The sequence below is a fragment of the Xiphophorus couchianus genome, chromosome 4 (genome assembly GCF_001444195.1).
Source record: "Xiphophorus couchianus chromosome 4, X_couchianus-1.0, whole genome shotgun sequence".
Taxonomy (NCBI): domain Eukaryota; kingdom Metazoa; phylum Chordata; class Actinopteri; order Cyprinodontiformes; family Poeciliidae; genus Xiphophorus; species Xiphophorus couchianus.
In genome coordinates, this window is record NC_040231.1 from 26,411,181 (window position 1) to 26,434,458 (window position 23,278).

The 23,278-nt window shown below is 39.1% G+C and overlaps 1 protein-coding gene across 4 annotated transcripts in view; it reads left to right on the forward strand.

Moving 5' to 3' along the window:
• myo9aa (myosin IXAa) overlaps nt 1-23,278 on the forward strand; it is a 115,246-nt gene that overhangs the window by 44,510 nt on the left and 47,458 nt on the right. For 3 of the 4 annotated variants that reach the window (XM_028014193.1, XM_028014190.1, XM_028014192.1), the window contains exons 3-9: nt 13,388-13,482; nt 14,378-14,440; nt 14,829-14,928; nt 16,971-17,024; nt 19,649-19,746; nt 19,850-19,976; nt 21,208-21,297. In XM_028014193.1, coding sequence (XP_027869994.1) covers nt 13,388-13,482; nt 14,378-14,440; nt 14,829-14,928; nt 16,971-17,024; nt 19,649-19,746; nt 19,850-19,976; nt 21,208-21,297 — 627 coding nt within the window. The remainder of the gene's footprint in view (nt 1-13,387; nt 13,483-14,377; nt 14,441-14,828; nt 14,929-16,970; nt 17,025-19,648; nt 19,747-19,849; nt 19,977-21,207; nt 21,298-23,278) is intronic. The other variant, XM_028014191.1, reaches the window with a different exon arrangement.

The following is a 23,278-nucleotide window of genomic DNA, read 5'->3' on the forward strand; positions in this document are numbered from 1 at the left end:
GAGCTTGTGCTACAGTAAGTCACCCGCCACACCTGGCTGCACCCTCTTGCCACAGTTTAACTCCAAGCTAATGTTGGACATGCGGCTCACATATGAGCTGGTTGCGACTTGACCACCTGTTGCGACTTTGTTCCAGCATGGAAAGGTGTTTGGACGGAGATTTACTCTGTGTTGGTGTTGGGTAATGAGAGGTCAACACACACACGCTGGAGGGTATAACCAACACACACACACGCACACGTATGGACATTTAATCTGTCAGCTTGAGTTGAACATTAACTGGATTTTATTAGCATAAGTGGCTAACAGGAAGCTTTTGATGCGACTAAGTTACACATAAAACAGTTTATATGATGATTTTTTTTTCTATTTGTGTGTTTTAGAGGGTGAATCTTTGGTAATGGAAGTCAGTATTTCTGCTCTTTTATTAATATTTTATTAATATTCATTAAGAAGAATATTAACACTGTAGTTGGCAGTGGGTGTGAGTTGCTTTTCTTTTTATTCTGCACCAAACCCACCTAGAGTTTTTGTTGCTGAGCGGCTCCATATTGGTCTTTGTTTGAAGTTCTAGTTCTTGTAAACTTCATAGTGTTTACAGTTGTGATGGAGGGAGAAAACAAAGGTACATGGTAGACTAATTGTTTCCTTTCTAACAGTGTGTAGCTGGATTCTTAAAAAACTAGTGGACAACACATTTCAGTGTTTAATGGACCTACTATTTTCATCTGTGCCAAGGGCAGAATAAAGGCTTGGAGGATGGAATTGGTTTTGGCCGATGGTAGTCGTTTTTTTTTTTTTTTTACTTATCGTATTGTTTGCATAAGTAAGACAATGGTACCATTGTAGTATATTTTTAACACTTTGATATTAAAAGACACCCTCCACTAGTGGAATAAATCAGCATTTCTGTTGGATGAAGTTGATCAAAGGTGAACCGTGACTTGGATTTCCGCTGCAGGCAGCTGAAGATACCAGGAAACTCAGGAAGCGCTTGGCCGTATATGTAGGTCAGTCAGCTTTTCAGAAAAGCTGAGTGAAATAAATATTTGTGAGTTTGATCCTCCCCTCCAACCTCCAAAATGCAAGCAGCAGCTTTAAGAAGTGAGAACTACAAAAGTTAAGTTAAAAGTTACCTCATCCTTTTTAAGAATCTTTTTTTTCTTGATGCACTAATTTCTTTTCTTTTTGTCTAGTGTTTTCTTCAGTTCTGGTTACGCCCCATTAACTCGCAACAGCAACAAACAGCCGTCTTAAATTTTCAGCTCTGGAAGAATTTGATTCAAAGCTTACTTATAATTAGTCCCAAGTCTGTTGCAGCTCCTGCCGTTTTCCTGACTTCCCATGTGTGAACACCGTAAATTGGGACGTGGCTCAGTGTTTTCCAGGACATTGTGTCCCCACCTCTCACTCCCCCTCACTGTAACATTCCAGCTCACTGTATGGCGGCCAGATTTGGGAAGCTTCTCTCTGCGCCTCGTGCATTTCCTCTTTTTCTGCTGATGTCTGGACTGCGAGCGGCTCCAGTTTTTATGAGCTCAGCGTTGAGTGGGACTTTTTTTTTGTAGCTCATTTTCTCAGTGGCTTCATGAAGTCTTGGCCAAGACGTTGAAATTCTACATGGGGGAAACTAACAAACAGGTGGTTGTATTGTTTGTTTGATGCTGGGCGTTAGTGCTCACAGACTCTCCTGAGGTGGGACATTTGTCAGCTGGAAATGCAGCGGTGGCTCGCCGTGTTTGTACAAACACTCAGCCAGAATGTAAAGAGTTGGATTAAAGTTTCTCTGTGGCTCCGGATGTCTTTCACCACGCCACAGAGCCAACCCCGTGGCACACCTCCAAAAAACACGGAGACAAAGCCACACACAAATCGCAGAAGCATGCACAAGACGGAGCAGAACGTGTAAGGTTCTGTAGACTAATGCTGACTATTGTTACCCACAATTATGTCTGGTAATCCAGGTAAACTCATCCGTACATGTACGCCAGGGGTCTGCAACTTTTACCGTCTAAAGAGCCATTCTGATCTCAGTACTGGCAAATAAAACTTTAGAGCTGAAAACGTCTGAAGACCTGTAGAAAAAAAAATAAAATAAAATAAATACATTTCTGAGAGTAGATATTCGTCTGCAAGAATGGCCATTTTACTTCTGTTTTTATAATCTAAAATAAAGCATAGAATTTAGCAGAAGGTGAATGGATTTTTTTTTCCATTTTGGATGGAAATGGAAGTAAAAAAACATGGATTTCGCAGAGTTTCTAAAAACATATTACTGGTGCTTTTAGTGTTATTCTTTGTATAAATTCAATGCAAGTTTTGCAGGAAAAGAAACTGGAATTAAATCGGTTTTTTTCTAAATGTTATGTACTACTTTTTGTCACAAAATAAAGACTTATATTTAAAAAGATTACTTTAGATTTCCCTTAATTTTTATGTTAGTTAATCTTAATTAAAAAAAATTAAAAATTTCTCTTTCCATTTGAATCGCGCCATAGCTTTAGCATATATTCTGATGAGCAGCAGATCATTGTCACAACTCCGAATCCGTTTTGGGCTGATCTTATGGGTTTGTTTGGATCCGTTAGTCGTCTTCCAGCAGGACACCGAGGTAATCCCAGGTCGCTCCTGTATAAACTCGATCTGGTCCGAGACCTTTTTATGTAATGTCACTGTCAACAACATGTCAGATAATGAGAAGCACCTGTTCTGCAAAAGGAGTGACTGAAACATTTAACGAGCTAAACCGCTATCTCGATAAAGAGAAATCCCCGATTGACACAGGCGGCATGGGTGACAGAGATTAGTGTTTGCTCTAACAGATAGGCCTGTTTTCCTAAAGGCAGAGCACATTTGCTCAGTGCTGGTTAAACACATCCTGAACATGCTGACAAATTGACTCTGGTCACTCAGCCGGCGGCCATCATCAAAGCGAAGAGCTGAGTGGAATGCCACCAAATCGTTACTCAGTTTGATTTTAGACTGATTAAAGTGATGTATGTTATTATGAAACATTCCAGATATTAAGCACTTTGATATAAACATTTTAGTTTTTAAATAAACTGTTTTTAGAGCGCTGTAACTAATTCTCTGCGTTGATGTAGGGGTCCATGACCGATGCCTGATTTCAAACAGTTTCCAACTGATGTCAGGTCCCGAATGATCGACCAGGCAGATGGTTCTCATTCTTTCTCTGCTTATAAAACTGTGGTGCAGGTTGTCGGTACGAATACATTCCCAACCCAAATTGTGACGTAGAAACTGTTGGACTGAAAGTTCATCAAACAAAACTTCTGAAACGTGCAAATGATAATTATTGGCAGAACTTCATCAACATATAGCCAGATCAGTGGAGTACAAATCATTCTTCACATTCATATCAAGTGCTTAGGTGAGGAACAGCAGCTATATATTCATATCTAGGTTTACTTGCATACAAGCATCTCAATTTTTAAAGCAAAAATAACCAAAATAACCACGAAGCAAACTAATTACTAACAGCTCAGTGGCGACAAAGGCGTGTGAGTGAACTTCTATGTTCGGTAACTTGGGTTTTAAAATTTGTTCCTGTGATACTCCATAAAGTCAGTTTGCTCCCATCCCATAAATAAACACGTGTTGACCAATAAAACGCGCTGCTGTGTGACTCATTCATCGTCTTTCAGGGGTTCACAGGCGTACTTGAACCCTATGTTATCCCCACCCAGCCAACGAAATAAACATGTTGAGAGGAGAGGCTCTGAGCGAGGAATGTAAGTGGGTGCTGGTGTGTGGAACGTTACATCATTAGAGAGCGCAGACATGTAAACATTTGTCCAAACCATTAAAAAAAAACAAGCCTTTAATTATTCTGCAGTCTCTCTAATTTCCTGTTTTCTTTTATTTTGCAACTATTAATGTGAAATGGTAAGCCCAAACTCTTTTTTTGTTTGTTTTTGGAACAAGTTGGCGTTTTCTTGAATAACATTTTTTTTTAATCCAGCCCCTACTTGTGAAAATTGTTATAGTTAATGTTTAAATACATTCCAACAAGTCCTGAAAAGCATTAATAATGCTCAGACACAATTTCTACTGCTGTAAAAAACCTAAACAACTTGATATTTTCAGACTACATTTAAATCTACCACAGGCTGAACTCACTGAAGTCCCTCAAAAGACTCAACTTCTTATTATTTGTATGGTGGTTGTGTTTTATTTCCTTCTCTGGCAAGTTGATCCCATGTTCATATTCGTCATTTGCTATTTCACGGCCAGTCCATTACTAATGGTTCTGGATTCTGTGCTTTTCTCTCCAGCTTTGCTTTTACTGCTGTTGGATCTATGGCTTAGATCAGTGCCATGCTGGGAAAAAAGGACGTTTCTGCCAGCCTAGCTCTATCCTGTTGTGATTGTAATTTGACTTTCTGTTTTTCATAATTTTATCAGTTTCATTATGATCCTGGACACAACTTAGTCACTCATAAACGGCACAGTCTCTGCCATGTGTCATTTAATTTTTTTATGATCTCACCTGATTCATCAGTCAATGTAAGATGTATTACCGCAAACTCTTTTTTCTTCTTTGTGTGTAAATTGGCACACCAGATTCATGCTGCCCCCTACAGAGCCTAATGTAGCAGTAAAATACAACAGGATTACCTTACAGTTTTACTTTTAGCCAGTCGTCTTCAGAGTTGATTTTTGCTCATGTAATCAGACTTTTGAATTTTTTTTTTCTTTTTAGAGGGAAAATGATTTACATCCAAGAAATCTTTGAAGAGAGCCTTTAGTGTTGAAGATGCAGAAAACGTAGCAATTGACTTATTTTTCTTTCTATATTTTTTTAGGGAGTTGTTTTCATAAGCTCCATTCAGCTTCTTTATGGAGCCACTCATATCTTATCTGTTTATTTAACTGGGGGCGTGACACTTTAATCCTAAAAGTAACACTCTGTGGTTTTATTATTGATAGAGGTTTCTATTTAAATTATCACTTGGCTTTAGTGGCTTCATAACATCACTACATTTGGATGAGGAGACCGACCCGGGCCGCGCCCATGTCTGCAGTGCTGCAGTTTGTTGGCAGACGTTCAAGCTGGATGAGTTGAAGTCTGTGTGCTGCAGCACGAGGCTCAATGCGAGCGAAGCTGGTGGGCCTGTCAGAGCTGTCATTAGCAAATGATTACACGATGCAAGCTTAAATATTCAGCCGCTAATTTTGGTGGCTGAACATTGTGGTGGGCGCTGTGGTCAGTCGGACCCAACAATCAGGTTTTGTCTCTTGGAGATGTTGGTGGAGTGACTCAGAGTTCAGTGGGGTGAGAGGAAGGAACGACAACATTTCTCTCCAACGTTGCAGAGAGACTGATGATGGAGGACACGCTGCTCCTCCATCATCAGCAGAATGACAAGTGGATTCAGTTATGCTTTCTTTTACACGTCGTTTTACTTTTTCTTGCTTAGCTTTTATATACACACTCAACAGCTGCGTTTCCGCTACAAATGTGTTCAAGTCTCTTCCTATATTTTGCTAATGTTGAAAAAACACAATTTCTCAATTGCAGAGTTTCCGTCAAAAAGAAGGACAAGAATTAAATTGTTAAAACAAGTCAACATTTTTCACGTTTGAGTGTAATGAAGTATTGCTACTCTTACTTCAGTAAAAATGTGGATTTCTCTACCCAGAGCGAGTAATTACACTGAATGAAGAACAGAGTGATTCTGTTCTTTAAGCTCGTTTTTACCATAAAGATGCCAGACGCACACCTACAGTTTAAGTGAAAGATTTTGTTTGCACACAGCTTCATCATTTCATTATTTTACATCTACTGCGCCATTGGGAGATGAAGTAAATATGCAGTATTTGTCTATATCATCACTTGAAGTACTTTACCCTTTTCTGACATACATGCATTCCCTACTGTTAGTATTTCATCATTTTTGTTGGGAAAAAAACGTGGATTTGGGCAATTTTCTTATGCCTGATTGTATTTTGCAGTTGTTATGCATTTGTGTTTATTTATTTAGCCTTAAAAATACCAGAATTTGTACATACCCTAATATTTTTGTCTAGCTGATTACATCATTTTTAAATATTAAATTTGATGTTATGATCAGTCACTGACTACTTGAATAGTTTTTTACCAAATAGTTTTTACTTTCACTTCAGTAAAAGTATGCTGTGCTACAAATTTTGACTTATCTACCCATGTCTGCCTTTTATCCTAATAAATGCATAAAACCAAAACAAATTTATGAAATTTCATTAGCCTTTTTTCCTCTCTTTCTGCTCTCCTTTACCTCCTCTTCATCTTCTTCCCTTTCTGTGTCTATCATTTACCTAATCAACAGAAAACACTACTGTATTTTTCATCTGTACAACTCGTAAAGCTTTAACTGGAGCCAGAAGTTTGCTGGTCCTGTTTGTTTTCCTGGCCTTTTTTCCATCTGACTTAGAGGAATTTCTGCGCAGCGTAATGCGTGTTATGCTGTAGGATGCAGATTGGATTATGCAACACGGGGCCAGAAGTTCAGCAGAGAAAAATTAGTACTTGCATGGCAGGAGGAGTGAGAATGGGTATGGCTTACCAACTTAACCGACTGGCGCAGTGAGAAAAAAATAATTATCAGGTTTTACCATCAGCTGAAACTCTTGAATGAGATGAGAGATTAACTTTAGGAATGCGGTTTCAGTAGAGATGCAGCGATCGTCCTGTCCCTCATTGACATCAACTTTTTGGTTTTCTGTGAGAAAAGAAATGTCACGCAAAAAAGTAAATGTGGTGCAGATCTGCAGATTCACGGTTAACAACAGTAACAGACTGCTCCCACATTTGCGACATTGTTGCTGTATTTAGTGACTTTTCAAACAAAAAATTGGTATCAACCAAAATCCTAGTTGGCAGGTCAGGCTTTTTAAAGATCAGTAATTGACCAAAAAACTGCAATTGGTGCTTTTCTGCTTAGAACTACCATCTTTTTAAGCCTATGTAGGCGTCGGCTAAGAATATTTGTTTTGTGTTGAGTTTTATCAGGTCTTCTGTTTGTCACTGAACTTCTACATTATTCTTAGACAAAATGCTGCTGCTTACTATCGTTCTGTTTCTTGCTGTCATTGGCTCAGAATTTGACATTACAGCATCAGGTTTAGTGAGGAATCTGCTAATAACGCTTCCAGTCTTTCCATACCTTCCAGATGATTTTCTGCAAATAAATTCTCGCATGTTTATCCTGCAGTATTTGGTTTATGGCTGTTCCTCTGTCTGCACAATTTCCTGCATAACCGTCTCACTTTTCAAACAGTGAAATCTCGTGGGCCTGTTTACATTGCCTGAAGGTAAGGATGCAGTCTTATTTGAAAAATTCATCCAGACGTCGACTGTTTACCGGCTGGCAGGGGAAGTTAATTTGCTAATTTTCAATATGAGTACAATTTGTGTTTTGCTTTTGTCTTTGAGGGAGGCTGGGACTGAGGAATGTTTTGCACTCATCGGCTTTAATTCAGAGGTTTACGTTATATAAAAGATGTCTCTGATAGCTGAGGGGAGCTGGAGAGCCGAGATTATTTTTCTATTGGCTTTGCCTTTTAACTCCATCGCCGTGTCTAATGCGTACTTCCTTCTCACTAATAGAAGAGGACTTTTTGGTTTGGCCAAATACTTTATTCTAGCTTTGCTCCGGTAACAAGCCGCCTGTTTTTGTTTTGTTTTTGAGTAATCAGCTAATAGGAAAATCTTTGCATGTTTTATGCATTTCTTAGTTCTTGTCCCCTGTATGAAACATAGCTTCTGTGGCTTGAAATACATTAGAAGTGCCTGTTTTTCCAAGATGGAAAGAACCAGCTGGCCTTTGGCCTCTGTTGACTAAACTCAGTCTAGCTCTAGTTTTATTCTGCTCTTTTCCTTGACGGAAAGTATGACGTGTCAGGTATAATACCTTTGATTTCTGGATTATTTATATGACTGGATCATCAATTTAGTGTTAAGACACTTAAACAGCAAGTTTGACTTCAGTAAACACTGAAATGTTATGGTTAACTGTTAGCAGATTATTTACTGATGAATGTTGCTGTAGTATAAGAATGGGCTAATATTTCATGTTCCATGTTTTACAATGGCAAGTTACACTGGAACAAACTTTAGAATAGAGTTCAGAGTTTCCCCCAGTGCGTTATAAGCCTGGCGGGCCACCAGGCTTTACTTGTACCCTCACCAGACTAAGCATTACTAAGCATTACTTATTTATTTAAGTTGTTTTAAAATGTTTGTATTTTTTAAGACTTTATTGTTGGTGTTCCAAACTTTCAATAACACGTAATTATCAGGTGATATTTTCAAATTTCCTGTCAAATTTAAAAAAAATTAACTCGAAAACGTAACAGGCCGCTGGATGAATGACTGGCCTAGCGCCCAACCACCAGGCTTAGCAAGTTTTCTGGGGGAAACCTTGCGGCTTATAAGAGCAGTAGCCCGGGGTGCTATTTTTGGGGGGCAAGTCCAAAGATTCATTTGATTTATTTTTAGTCAATGTGTATTTTGCAAATATTACACTTTATATAAAACTCATAGGTGCAAATTAGGTGAATTGTTTTAATCCTTTGGGAATTTTATGAATATAAACAATATTTAAGTATTTGAAACTTAAGAAATTGCAGTCGATTTTAGTGGGAACAACAGTTACTGACTAGAGGATGTATTAAACATGCCATTCATTGATTCATACTTGCTGATGTATATTACTAAATATTAATGTTTTATAATTTGCATTAGTAAAATAATTTTTCCTTAGTGGACAGGGGCACCAAAGTGGGCCACATCCACTTAAATCCGGCCATGCCTGTACGCTGTGCTCAGATTTTTAACACAGCGGCAGTGACCGCCAGAACCCACAGCCCACTGTGCTTTCTCTTGGCTAGAACCCGTGACTGCACCTCTCACCGCTGTGATGAAAGGACCACACAGACCACAATCCACCCAGGGAAACTCTGCCTTAAGATTACAAGAGTCGCAGTTATGAATGGGCCCCGGGACAATGCAATGGGCCTACACACACCACACCACTAGGAAATAACCTGCGCGTACGAAGGGTCAACTTAGCTGCGGTTTTGCTTTGTTGTCGTCATGCTGTGCATACGCTGTAGTGGGGGGAGTCAGCTGGTGGAAATCATGGAGTAGGATATGAATCTGCAGAGGTCAAATGAGCAATGCTTTCTTTGACTGATTCAGATTTGGGTAATTTTCCCCCCGTTGGGCTGCTGGGGGAAGAAACGCTGAACATTTGGTGGCACATCCTGGAATCCAAGTGTGGTCAGAGGAAAGCTTTTTCTTTTTGTTATGTCACAACCCATTTGATTTAAAGGCTTTTAAACAAAAACAAAGCTGTTCCCAGTGTGGCTCACATGATCCCTAGACACAAGGCGGTGTGAAAATCTCCTCCAAGCTGTTGATGATGTGCAAAAACACGATGCCTAAAAATAAAGAAACCACAAATTAGGTCATCCATGTCCCATTTAGGGTCACATCACTGAAACATCTCAATGGCTAAATACTCTCTACAGAACGGCATCAAAAGTAATGACAGAAACTAGTCTGATTCCAAAGAAACGAAGAACATTTGCTTAAATGCAGTCTCTGTTGGAGATTACAGTGTATTGAAAATGTCTGACTTGAGTTTCAGACTCTTATAAAACATGCAGAGTGGCACTGAGATTTTAAACAATGTCTGATTTCTATTTTACTTGCAATCAGGAGCCAAACTGTGTTTCAAAAGGGTTTTGTCAATAGTTCTGGAAATTTTCTGTTTGTGCTTTAAAGATTTGCTTTAAAGCACACTTTGGCTTTGGCTGCTATAATTTTTAAAATCATAAAAATAACAACTGGGGAATAAAATTTGCAGAACCACGGGGCGTGCCGTGGTGGCGTAAGGGTTAGCGCGACCCATATTTGGAGGCCCTGAGTCCTCGACGCGGCCGTTGCGGGTTCGACTCCCGGACCCGACGACATTTGCCGCATGTCTTCCTCCCTCTCCTTCCCTGTTTCCTGTCAGCCTACTATCACTTAAGGGACACTAGAGCCCACAAAAGACCCCCTGGAGGGGTAAAAAATAAAATAAAATTTTTTTTGCAGAACCACAACAAAAAAATCAATCTATAGCTGCCGAACTATGTCTGAGTCATGGTCGTCTTTGACATTTAAAATCCCGTCTTAAGTAGCTTCTCTACAAAGTTGTTTTTATGTTAGTAACACATGTTAGAATTTGTATTAGTAACTTATAGTTTTAAGTCAAATGTTTAGTATAAAAATATTAATATGTACAAATACACCAACCAACCAAAGATGGAAATGAGCAGGTCAAATACTGAGAAATCATTTCTTGTTTATTAAATGCAGTTAAGCTAAGAAGTCCCACAATTATCGGTTCAGAAAAGAACCATTCAACAGCATTTACTTAGCTTTTTCTTTTAGTTTAGTAAAAAAAGAAAATAAAGATCTGTCTGAATTGAAAATTGAAATGGCTGAATTTGAGTGAAAAATCCACAGAAAAACTGAGAATGTCTCCAGTAAACCTGACATACAAATTTTCAGAGTATCGTTGCAAAAACATACGGTAACCATACTGTACTATAAGCGAGCACAAATGTTTATGTAGCAGCTTAAACTAATGTATGCTTGTTTTAAAAGATCAGAAGGAAAAACAAAGACTAGATATGTAAAAAAACAAAATCCCAGACAAATGCAGGTTTGGAAGAGTCGCGCGACTCACTTTTATTCTGTTGAGTAATAAATTCAGGTCATGACATGGACTTACAAGATGGTAGTTTATTAAAGCACAGAAAGCCTCTGTCTTCAGCATAAATAGCTTTTAATTTGAAAATGAGGTGCTGGATTAAAATCATGTTACCTTAATATCTTTTGGATCAAAGAAAGGGGAAAAACTATTACTTTTAATTCTGACGCAAAACTAAAAATCATATCCCAGCATGACTGATCCAAAGCCAGACATCCAGGATTTTTAAAAATTGTTTTAACATCATTCTGGTGGCAGCGTCTCTGACTGTGAGCCTGCACTCAGACACATTACACCCTGAACACCCTGGCACCGCCTCAAGTCTGTCACTGCTCTGCCTTTTGGCTCGCTCTGTGGTTTGAGGCCAAGAATAATGTTGTTGACCCGTTAGAGTAACTGAAGTGGTGGGAATCATGTCTGTCTAAACACAATCAGTCCTGCTGTCCCACTAACACTGTGGGACCAAGAGCAGGGAAGATTATAATCTTTTAAAAATGTTATTATTAGTATTATTTTACCCAAATGCTTTGTAGTTTTGGACTGTAGTGATAGAGAGGTTTCTAAATAGTTCTTGACAGGCCATGCAGGAAGGAGAATGGACACATATAAATCGTTGTAGTAAGCCTGCAGAACGATTTAAAATGTTTGTCATTTAAGGAGAAGTTTCTCATATCAGAACTTTTCTTTGAGATCTCTCTCAATTTAATTCACGCATTTATTTATTTATTGATTGATTGCTTAATTGGTCTTCTGCAAATAATTTGGATGTTACTGAGGCATAAATACCCTCCAGCTATTTCCTCATGCGTTAAGAATCTGGATTTCTTCACCTTTGTTACACAGAGCAGGTGAAAGAACGAACCGGAGCTCAAACATAAATCAGCTCTCTGTGTTTTAGTTGTCCCACATCCTGCTTCCTGCTGAATGTTAACAAAAAGCCCAAAAATGCTCCCAATACCTGGGGTCCGTGACCTGACGACAGTGTGAGAGCTGGAGTGCTTGGTTTTTATTGGCTAAAGATGCTGGAAATTTTTATCATCAGCTAAGAAACTGTTGTTAGTCTGTCCCCGTCTGACCTGCAGTCACTGAACCAAGCAGGTCAGCTCAGTTCACGGAGAGAGTGTGCCATAAACAGCAAGTACCTCTGGAAATATCGACGCCACATGGCGTGCAGAGATATGATCACTGTTCTTCATTTTGACCTTGTGGGCCAATAGAATCTTAAAGTTTTTTAGCTTGGTGGTAAACAAAGTTTCTCTTGATAATATGATATCTACTAGGTGTAACACCAGGAGAACTACTTCCAGCATTTCAAACATGGTGACCATTAACCTGACCATTGCCTTCCTACTCAATTTTCTTCTCACTTCACTGCTCTGTCTGAGATTTCTCCCATTGACCTTGATTCCTCCAGTAGAACCTGGCCAATCAGTGAACAGAAGAAGTTGTGAATGATGACTTTTGGAATTGTAGTCTGCCTGTAGTTTTAGCAATGGCAGTGGAAGAAGTGAATGGAACCGTTCAGTATGTGTTAGCCATGCTTCCAAATATCGAATTAACGTTAACAACAGTGGCAGATGGTTATTCAGAGTGCAGGCAATTTCCGGTGAGCATCATAGCATCGAACTGGTGCATTACATACTTCACAGCCAAACGTTAGTGATTGGTAACATTTAAAAGTTCAACGCCTCCAGCAAGCAATAATTTCTCAAAAGTTTAGACTCCAGACCTTCTGTATGAAGTGAAGTGTAGAACAAAGGACTACGCTTTGTTTACCAGGCTACATGACCAGTGAGCATTGTAAACATCATCTCCTGACATGCTACCAACCTTTAGCTAGCCTTCTCCTCACTTAATGCTGCTGCCTTGCTGGGCACCATTATTTAGTCTGCAGGTTTGGGATACTGGGATAAATAAATGTGAGGATATTTTTCCTTCAATCTGTTCTGGTCGTATTGGGACAAATAGTGAGTGGTCATAGCTTTGATTACAGCTGGAGCTGTTTCTTGGAGCGAGTTTGTAAGCAGCGTTCGGTGAAGGGCGAGGTCAGGGAGGGGTGTTTTCCCTTTTCACAGACGAGAGGCTTTAGACAGCTCTTAGTGCTTCGCAGAGGAATTTGTTTACTTGTGGTGGAGCTACAAATAACTGTGGGGTTTATATATGGTAAAAAAAAAAAAAGCTTACTTCCCCTCTAGGCAGCCATACAACAAAAACAGAGCCGTGAGGGGAAATACTGGCCCGTCTTATTGCAGCACCACCACTACACATGTTCCACACGGCCACACTGAAGACTCCCCGTTATCCTGTTGGCCCTTCTTTAGTCTTCTTCTGGCAAATTGTCCGACGCCTTCTTTAAGACATCTTGGCAATATGTTATTAATCTCCGTCAGAATGACATTGTTTTAACCGAGCCGTCAAAGTTTGTGCTGCGCCAACCTCTCTAACCTTGACCGCTTCAAGGTAATCCGACATGAGGCTGTGAACGTTCGCCACACTCGATTCGCATAAAGACTGTCCACACCTAAAGTTGACTCAATCTGACTCTTTCTGTGAAATAAAAAAAAATTACAGTATTGTCTGTTTTCGTTTTTTTCTGATCGCATCTTTCTGTTCCCCCCCTGCAGGCGTTTGGGAATGCAAAAACAGCACATAATAACAACTCCAGTCGCTTTGGCAAGTTCATTCAGGTGAACTACCAGGAGAGCGGCACTGTGAGAGGGTAAGGAAGACAAGTATTTACTGCTTTCTGCAAACCTACTTTTTCTACATAGCTAATGTTGGACACAAATTATTTGTCAATGGTAGATTTGAATGTTTAGTCTGACGTTTTGATTTGATCAACATGTGTCTGTGAGTAGTGATATTTGAAAGTGGCTCAGCAGGAATCCTGACTTGAATCTGACAGAGATTCTGTGAAGGGAGCTTGTAACATCTCATTATGTAGCAATGAGATGTAATAAAACATAATTAAAACCGCATTATGTAATAACTGGCTAGAGAGTAAAAGAAAAGTTTGATTGCAGTATTGCCAATAAAGATTTTTCTCTGAGTAGTAGGACTGTCCCTGATAATACTTCCCTTCCGATACGATTCAGATATTGCAGCTTTGAGTATCGGCCCATACTAAAATTGACCCGATATAATATTGGCACAAATCAAACGCACTTTTATTACTTGTTTTGTAGTGTGGAATGTTAGAAAAGGCTTGATCAAGTGATATTGCTCAGAGAACAATAGTCATTAACAAACGATGATTCTGCATTCGGGTCTCAAGTCCTGCTGGTTAGAAATGCTGGAGTGGAATTCTGGAGCGGAGCACCCCTATCAGCGGGTCCATATCGAAGATTTAAAATGCAGGCCCATATAATCCGATGCTCTTTTTTTTTTTCTTTTTACTGATATCGGACCGATTTCCAATATCGGATCGTAACAGCCCTTCTGCATAGCACACATTATTTTCAAGATGTCTTTTTGTTTTTCTCATTTCTATTTTTATCTTATGAGATCTCACTCTTTTCCAGTCAAAAATAATCTTCATGGCAAGTTTCCATTTTAATCCGAGGACTTGAAGAAATTTGGTCTCAGCTGTATTTTCTATTGCTTTATTCTTACAGGGCGTATGTAGAAAAATACCTCTTGGAGAAGTCGAGACTGGTCTATCAAGAGCACAATGAGCGGTAAGTACGTCTCTACACTGAGATTGGATTCAGAATGTCTGACACACATCAACAAATATATACAATTTTAGGGTGCAGTATGTTCAAAAATTCACAATATAACCACAAATCAAAAATCTGAGGAGATTGCTACCTTGTTAAATTTTAAATGGGAGTATTGTAAATTTAAGGTGAAACTGCTCACTTGCACTGTGTGAGCAATTAAACTATTTCACCAAATAACTGATTGATTTTTGCAGAGATGGAAAACGAAGGATTTCAAACTACAAAAAAAATATTTATTTTTTTACTGTTTTAGTGAAAGTGTTTCTGGGCTCTGAGACTATTTACTTAATCGTCCATCTATATATTTACGAAGTATTTTCTTTCCTCCCCTTCTTTCTCTTAGAAACTACCACGTGTTTTATTACCTGCTGGCAGGATCGAGTGAAGAAGAAAGAAAAGCCTTTCACCTCAAGAAGCCTGAAGAATATCATTACCTCAGTCAGGTAGAGGCTTTTATAGCACAATAAATGTTTCCCATGTGTTGAGCATACTTTCTGTTCAGTTTTTCTGCCATCAGCTCATCATTCTCAGGGTCCAGGCGCAGAAAAACAAAAAGTCGGGACACAACGGAAACGCTCTCGGTGGCTTTTTAACACAAACTAGTTGCTCTTTCCTTCGCAAGCACATGATATTTACCATCTTAATTCTCTCGTCTGCTTCCACAAGCCGCTTAATTTATTTGTTTTACTTTTGTGGGAGTATTTGTGATAATAGATTCTGCATATGTGTTAGGTAGGTTTCAGCACATGCTTTCTGACTCATAAAACGGGATAAGAGAAAGGGGGAAAAAAAGCTTTGTGTGTTCCTTGCCACAAAAACGAGTTTTGCATAAAAACACATGAAACATACGTAATGCGAATGTCCTATAAAACTTGTTGCCTCTTCGCCTCTGGGCTTTCATAGTCACGATATGACAACCAGGGACCTGGTTCCCCCTCCTCCTCCTCCGCCTACGCAGAGGAGAGCAGGGAATTCCTCCCATTCCTCCCAGCCACCGGCGTCCACATGCAAACATGTGGACACATTCGTGTACTGCATGTTGTTCACATCCTACTGGTTTACTTCAGCGCATTGTTTTGTGGAGTTTAAAATGAAACTCAGTCTCTTGCACCAGAAAGAGCTCATTTCCTTTAACCCCACCTCATCAGCTGTGACAAGCCGTCCAGACATATCGCAGTTTCTTTAATTTGTCAGTTTTCATTATATGTCCTGTAGGGTCACTTGGATTTTTCTTAACATAAATTTGTTCCTGCGATGCAGTTCAATTGATGTTTGTTCAGGTTAAGCCTTGTGGATTCTGTATTTTTAAATCAAAGCAGCCTGTTCGTTTTAGCGTTAATGAAAAACTGCATATGAGCGACTCATTTTAAGTGCAAGCTCTGTCGATTATATAGTAATCAGTCAAATATTTATAAACACACAACCTTCACAATTCCTGTTGCCAGAGTTTTCTAAAAAAAATTAATTTTTTTTTTTTACATTTTAATTTGGAGAACTATAGATTTACATGAAATTACATATTCCGTATCACACTCATCTTCCCAGTTTCAATTTTTCCCCCTAGTATCAATCATTTCTAAACTACAAAGTCATGTCTTGATTGCACTTCCTATACATTTTTCATTTTAAAATATTTTTTTTCTTCATAAATGTGTGATGTATGTATTTATTACAAATATTTGTGTAGACTTCAGGCTTTAAATACTACACCTAAAGAAAATGCATAGTATGTATAGATGGATGGATGGATGAATATTGATAGACAAACAGATGCACATTTAGATAGATGGAGTGAAAAGCAGATGGATTCATATTTATATGGATTAATAAACGGAGAGATGATGGTCAAATGATGATGAACTCACTAATTGACTTTAGAAATGTACTGCACACGTTGTTTTCCATGTGGTCATGAGACAGCGAAGAGTTCAACGATTGATTGATTGATTCTTTTGTGATGCTGGAAGCAGCGACAGAACGCACAGATAAAGCAGGGTTGGTTTGTAGAAAATTTCTTGTAATTGGTTTATTTTAAAACAACAGGACTTGAAGGTGAATTTAAAATTCTTGTGTAATACCTGAAACATTGTGCTCTGTTATAAATTAGATTATATTAGAATAGTAAAGTTTTTTTTTATCATAATCTTAATTTATTTTGTTTAGACATTTTTATGAACAGGAAATAAAAACAATGTCATGGCTAAGACAGGCATTAATTCATCATTTATTGTGATTACTACATGAAGAAAGGATGCGTTTACCTGCTTTCTTCCCTGTTTGTCTCTAATATCTGCTCTGTGTTTCTGTGTATGGATGTTTACTCCTCCGCTTTTAATCATGTTATTCAGTCAGATCAAATAAGCATTAATCTGCACTGTGATGAGCTGGTCATTCTGCTGCTGTTGAAATGTCTGAGCCTCTCTGTTGACATGCCGCCGTCTAACCCTGACCCCGCCGCCTGTGAACTCTGCCCTAACATTTCCAGATGACAAAGACAAGCAGCCGTCCGCACTGGGACAGTTACTGTGAGAGTGAACCGGTCAGTATATGAGCGTCAGCTGAGTGTCGACCATCTGCACTGTTTCGGGTTAGGGGATTAGATTTAATGTCACCTGAACGCTTTGGGAGAAAGCCACACCTTTCCTGCACAGCCTCTCCTCAAAGCCCCTTTCCTTCATTGGTTTTGTTGCTTTTTGGGGTATTTCCTGGTTTGGGTTGACTTGTGTTTATTTTAGCTCGGTTTGTTTTTGCCTTCCCCTCCATTGTGCTGCTTCTCTACGTAATGCTGGTATGTCTAGTCATAGTAGCTCTCTCTGCCTGTTTTGATTTTGATCATTCCCAATCCAGCATTTCCACTGTAAACAGAGCATTATTTAATCCACCCATGTACTCATTACTGACTGTTTTATGCACCCAGAAATATTTTAAAACATTGTTCTTTTTTATGATTATGGAACAACCAGTTTGTCCATCTTTCAGCCAGCTGACCCAAAGTGTGCAGCATTATGCACCATGCAGCCAGACAAAACTTGCGTGAAAGGGGCTTTAAAATCTCAAAAGCAAAGTGATTAAACGTTTTAGCAGTTTTGAAAACATAACTTTTTGAAACATGACCCTGGTAAAATGACCCATATCTGTTCAGTTTTTAGACCTGGGTGAATTAACACTCACTGTGGAAATGTTGGATTGGTGAAGGTTGGTGATCAAAAACGATTGCTTGTAATTGGTTGTGTATTTGGTATTTGTGTTTTCTCCTTTCTGTTTTTTCCCCATTCTCGTTTTCCACTTTAAAATATTGCTAAAGTGCACCGTCTTATTACAAATGTCCTTGTGTTTGAAAAGTTATGAAAAATTTAAGTAAAGATGTAAAACTTTAGAAGAGTGTCGGGGAAACAACAATATTTTTTTTTATGTCTTGATTAATAATTCTTCAGGCTGTTTCAGTCCAGTCCCTGAAATTATTATAAAGTCAAGAAGATTTCAGAATTTTTAAATTTTTTTTATTTTTGTAATTTAAATAATCTTTTGCCATTTTGTACTTTTGCAGTTTTGAGCCATTAACCCTTTTGTATCCGACAACCAATCATTTAGAGTAATTTTCTCTACTGAATTTGCTTCAAGGAAATGTGACGTTGAGCCAGCGAATAATATCTACTACTGGGAGATATTTAATAATATAGAATAAAATGAAGTCATATGAGAGTCATAGCTTGTTGCTGAACTACAGCGAGAAATTATACCCAATACTCGGGTACAATGGTATGAAAAATAATAGTTGGAAGATGTGAATTAGCTAAAGCGAGGATTTAAATGTAACTTAGGAGTAATCTACAGACTCCTAATCTCCTGTAACAAACCATGTTGTGTTAACACAACCTGATTTTAAAACATCTGTTCCACAACTAAACAATCTGTTCCAACATATTTTAGTTAAATCAGTAAAAAAAATATCAAAGGTAGCACGCCTTGGCAGATTTTAAATGGTTTAATAACACCAATATGCTGATAGTTAATCAACTAAATGATTAATCTTTACTATTTGCTAAAGACACAGCTTTCCAATCATCCGCTGTAGAACTACCTAATTTGTTCTCCACTTTTTTTTACTTCATTTTGTTCTACCACATGGTCCCACAAAATGCTGGAATGGGCAAAAGATGAGTGAGGAGAAGATGTGAAGTCGTGCAAAATCCCCCCCCCAAAAAATCTTTCAGACCTTCAGGAAATCTGGAGAACTTCTGATCAACAACGCTTCTAAAGGATCAGAAGGAAGTCTGACTCAGTTTAAAGAAACAACAAAGAGTTTAGAGGTGGTTTCTTTCTGCGGTAATGTCAGGCGGAGTTTCTGCTCTGATTGATTGAAATTAGAGAGTTACGGTTTGTGATCATTGCTGCAGTTAAAGATTTTAAATTATGATGAATTTGTGAAGCTATGCTAACTTTGTGGTTAGCTTATCCTCCACTCATAAACAAGCAAACCCAGATTCAGCCACAATTTCATTTTGCTTGAGCTATTTTTGACTGCTAAGCATTCTATGTTAGCAGCATTATAATGACAGATTCTTTTTTTTCCCATAATTGCAGTGACTACATGATTCTAGTGTAAGTACTGTACGGTGCTAATTTAGCATCGGCTACGTCCAATCATGACCTTAAATCTGCACCCTTTTCCACACGTTGCTGCTGTTGTCTAAAGACAAACGCTTCTCGTTTCTCCTTTCTGCTATTTTAGTTTGTCATACATCACTTAAACACAAACAAAGCCATAAATCACGTCCCCTCTCAGCTCTCTTGACGACTCGCCAAATTTCTGTGGACTCGTTTTAAGGAGGAAGCCAGGCCAGATTTTCAACTCCATGTGCACACAAGTCACTCTGCACATCAGGCGGGAGTGCTGGTTTGACCCAGAGAGTCCTAATCACAGCCTGCTCTGGCATGAGTCACTTATTTTGACTCCTTCAGGCAACCTGGCTCTTTCTGTCCCAGTTACAAAGTAAATTTCAAAGCTCTATTCCAAGCCTCTTTTTGTGATAAGTTTGATGAATGCTAAGACACGTTGAGGCCGAGTGGACGTCAGCAGGCTTCAGTGAGCTCACAGTAATTTGCCCTGATGGCTCCCAGTGAATGTAGGGGCTGATAACAGCCAGGCTCTGTTTCTTGTAGGACTGCTTCACCGTCGAAGGAGAGGACCTGAAGCATGACTTTGAGAGGCTCCAGCTGGCCATGGAGATGGTGGGCTTTCTCCCCGCCACGCGCAAACAGTGAGTGACGGAGGAAAACCGCCGTTCAGTTGGGGCTTTGCTATCCTAACGCTTTCTTACCGGGGTTAAATTGTTTTCCGTTTGTCCACGATGTGTGAAACAGGATCTTTTCTCTGCTGTCGGCCATCCTTCACCTGGGAAACATTCGCTACAAGAGGAAGACCTACAGGGACGACTCCATCGACATCTGTAACCCTGAGGTGCTGCCTGTTGTCTCGGAGCTGCTGGAGGTACGGCAGAGAAGTTTTACTTTACTTCTTATCTGAAACTAACTTTAAATCCTCACTGCTTTTGTTAAGGATCACCTGCTTTACTTCCTTGAACAGATTAGGATAGGTCTATACTCTGTACAAAATATACTCGTTACATTTTTTGCACAAAATCATTCTTAGATGATGAGATGTTAGTTTGGTCAGTTCTGCCTATTTTGAGCTCCTTTCAGAATGAGCTGTTTTAGGTCCTCTTGTCACTTTAAATCCTACCTCCCACTCATCCTTTACACTCACACATGAAAATGGCTGCAAACAGATGCACAATTGCACAACAGTACATCTTTGTAAACCAGAGGTAGAGCCTCCTGCACAACCAAGTGTTTTCTGGATGGTAAGTCAAAGACAAAACACTTGCTTTTTCCAGCAGCCATTATGCAGCACATGCAGCAGTAAAACCAGCTGACCAAATGGGCTTGATTTCCGATTGCGTTGCTAGGTGATGGGCTGGGCTTTGCTGAGGTTGCTATGGTGGAGCAGTGCCTGCTGATTGTGACTTATCATTTGGAAACATTTTTAAATGACTCATTTTCCAGACACCAAAAAACTTAAACTTACTGTCAAAAATGATTTGACTTTTTCTTTTCTTTCTTCAAGCACTTGAGCTGTTTTTAGAAAAAATTGAAATCCAAAATGTACAAATAGTGAATTTTAAGTACATGCTCAAAGAGATGGGTGATGGTCAAACAAACTGATGTATTGGCTGACAAATGAATTAATTAGTAGGTCTTAATAAGAATGGATGTGTTCATAATTTAAAAACAACGGTATGCACAGCTGGATTGATAAATGGATACAGGATGGATAGAGTAAAAAGTCATCCCCAATTTTCTTAATTTTGGGAGATTACCGATTGGCCGTTACCTGCATATGAAATAGATTTAATCTATCTCCACAAAGATCTGAAAGTCAGCCACTCTCCACGTTTGCTCTGCCATGACAGAGACGTGACTCTCAGACCCTCCCGCCAGGTCATGTCTGCATGTACATGGTTCTTTTTCTAACATCACTCAGTGTTTCACTATGGGAATGGTTACCAAGTCACCCCACTGTTGCCAACTTAGCGACTTTGTCACTATATTTAGCGACTTCTCTGACAAAATAAAATGTCAAAAAAACTACAATCAGGGCAAACCTAATAGAAAGTGGCAGGAAAGTCACGATTTTGATCCATTGTCTGTGTTGCTACCAGGTCAAAGAGGAGATGCTGTTCGAAGCTCTGACAACAAGGAAGACGGTGACAGTGGGAGAGAAGCTGATTGTTCCCTACAAGCTGGCTGAGGTGAGATTGCAGCTACTTTCCAGTTTCCCCAAACACCTAATAGATTTTGAATAAATGTCCTGGACATTTTTGTTTTAAGCTTAGCAGATTTCTGGGTCAGTAAGAAAGTATTGGTCCTATGCTGTAGAGCTGTGATTGGTCATGTGCGAACTGAAGTCTTCAGAGGACCTTAGAGGGAAGCTAGGTCATCAAATCATCTCCTGAAATGTCTTAGAAACCCTTCTTCCTGTTTATATCAACACTTGTTATTTTTAGACGGGTGAAATATTGGCCATCATTCTTTACTTTTTTATTTCTGACGGCTGTCGTCAGGCAGAAATTAGTTCCCTCACAACTTTTGGGCTGAGAAAGTACAAAATGCTGAAGATATTAGATTAATTTCACTTTGCAAACGAGTTGTTGCATCATCAAACTTGGATACTTACTGCAAAGTTAGTACAGTGTAACCCATTTGGTGACTGGTTTAGCATACAGAGACAAAGCTACTTGCTCAGTTGTACATCTGAGTGACTTCTTGTTCTACTAAAGGGAGCTGGTCGGCCCTCTCATCGTAGCTGCGGGTCTTTTTGAACTTGACCCGGCCGTGTTTACAGGACAGGGTGCACCAGCACCGGATCTCCTCCTGCTGGCTCCCTCAGTCTGCAGCCACACACACACATATCATCATCATCACATCACAAAGTCTTTCAGCATGCTCAGGGAGAAGGGAATACATACTTTTCATTGAGATCTACGCTCTAAAAATAAACACACATCACGGTCTACAGATTAAAGGCATCAGAAATGACAGATTCTAGCAACTATTTCAACTTTCCTCTCAATATTTGCAACGATATAGACATAATTTTTCTTCCTTACTGTGTCTCGGCATCCGAGAAATCCAATGTTGTGTTAAATATTCCCACCAAAGCTCGTAATGACGTGCTGGATATTTAGGCATCGTTCTAAATGAACAAACAGTGACTGCTATGGGAGCTCACTGGGTGGTCTTTGTGTAAATATTGCTCCGACAGCCTCATTCCCTTTTGACTGCAATAATGCAAAACAAAACTTAAAAGACGTCAACTCGTATGTTCTCTCCATTTTGGTCTCGATCGTGAATGCTTTACATCATCCTTCCTTCCAGTAATGAAAAGCTCTCAGATCACTAAAGCAGAAAGGTAATATCTTTCCTGGCGTAGTGAAGACATATTTGGTGCGAGTGTGTTAAATAAACAGTCGGGTTAATTATTTCGAGGAAGGGAGGTTTTACTGTGAGGAAGTTGCTCTGCGGCTTGTACTCGGTGTTACAGGAAGGTCAAATCTTCCCAGAATATTTGACAACAGTGTGATTCATTTTATTGAATCAAACTGTTTCAATAAAATGACAGTGCAGCTGTTATCACAATTACAGAAGAATAATCAGAGTGCATTGTAGTGTTTGTGGGACTTTCTGCTGTGACACAATGCAGCATGGCAGAAAGTCTGCACTCATCTGGGCCAAGTTCCCACTATCAGTGCGTTTTCTCCTTTCTGCCGTTTATAGTTTTTGAAATATATTATACATTGTCATAAATCCATATTGAGCAACTGGAGACATGACATGACTATGTTGAAGGGATTTATTGTCAGGTGAAAGTTCAAAAGCTTGATTTTTAAAGCAGAAATGTAACATTTAAAAATAAAATAAAACAAAAAAATCTCTTCAAAGTCCGCTTTGTCTGAATTTTATATTTTACCCTGTCATATAAATCACTTTTATTCTCAATATTCTGGTCCCATTTTTCAGCATATTTTATGACTGTTAAATACAAAAGCTGCCACAAAGTCAGATACAGATTGCTGAGCTCTAATGTCTAACACAGATGTGTCTTGGAGTGAACTCGAGGGGTGACTCTGGGACGTTGTCTTAAATTTCGACTCCTACGTTAAAACGCAAAAACTGGGAGCCCCATTACAATTTGCTTCTCGATTTTTAAACTTAGCCTTGCAAAAAAAGGGT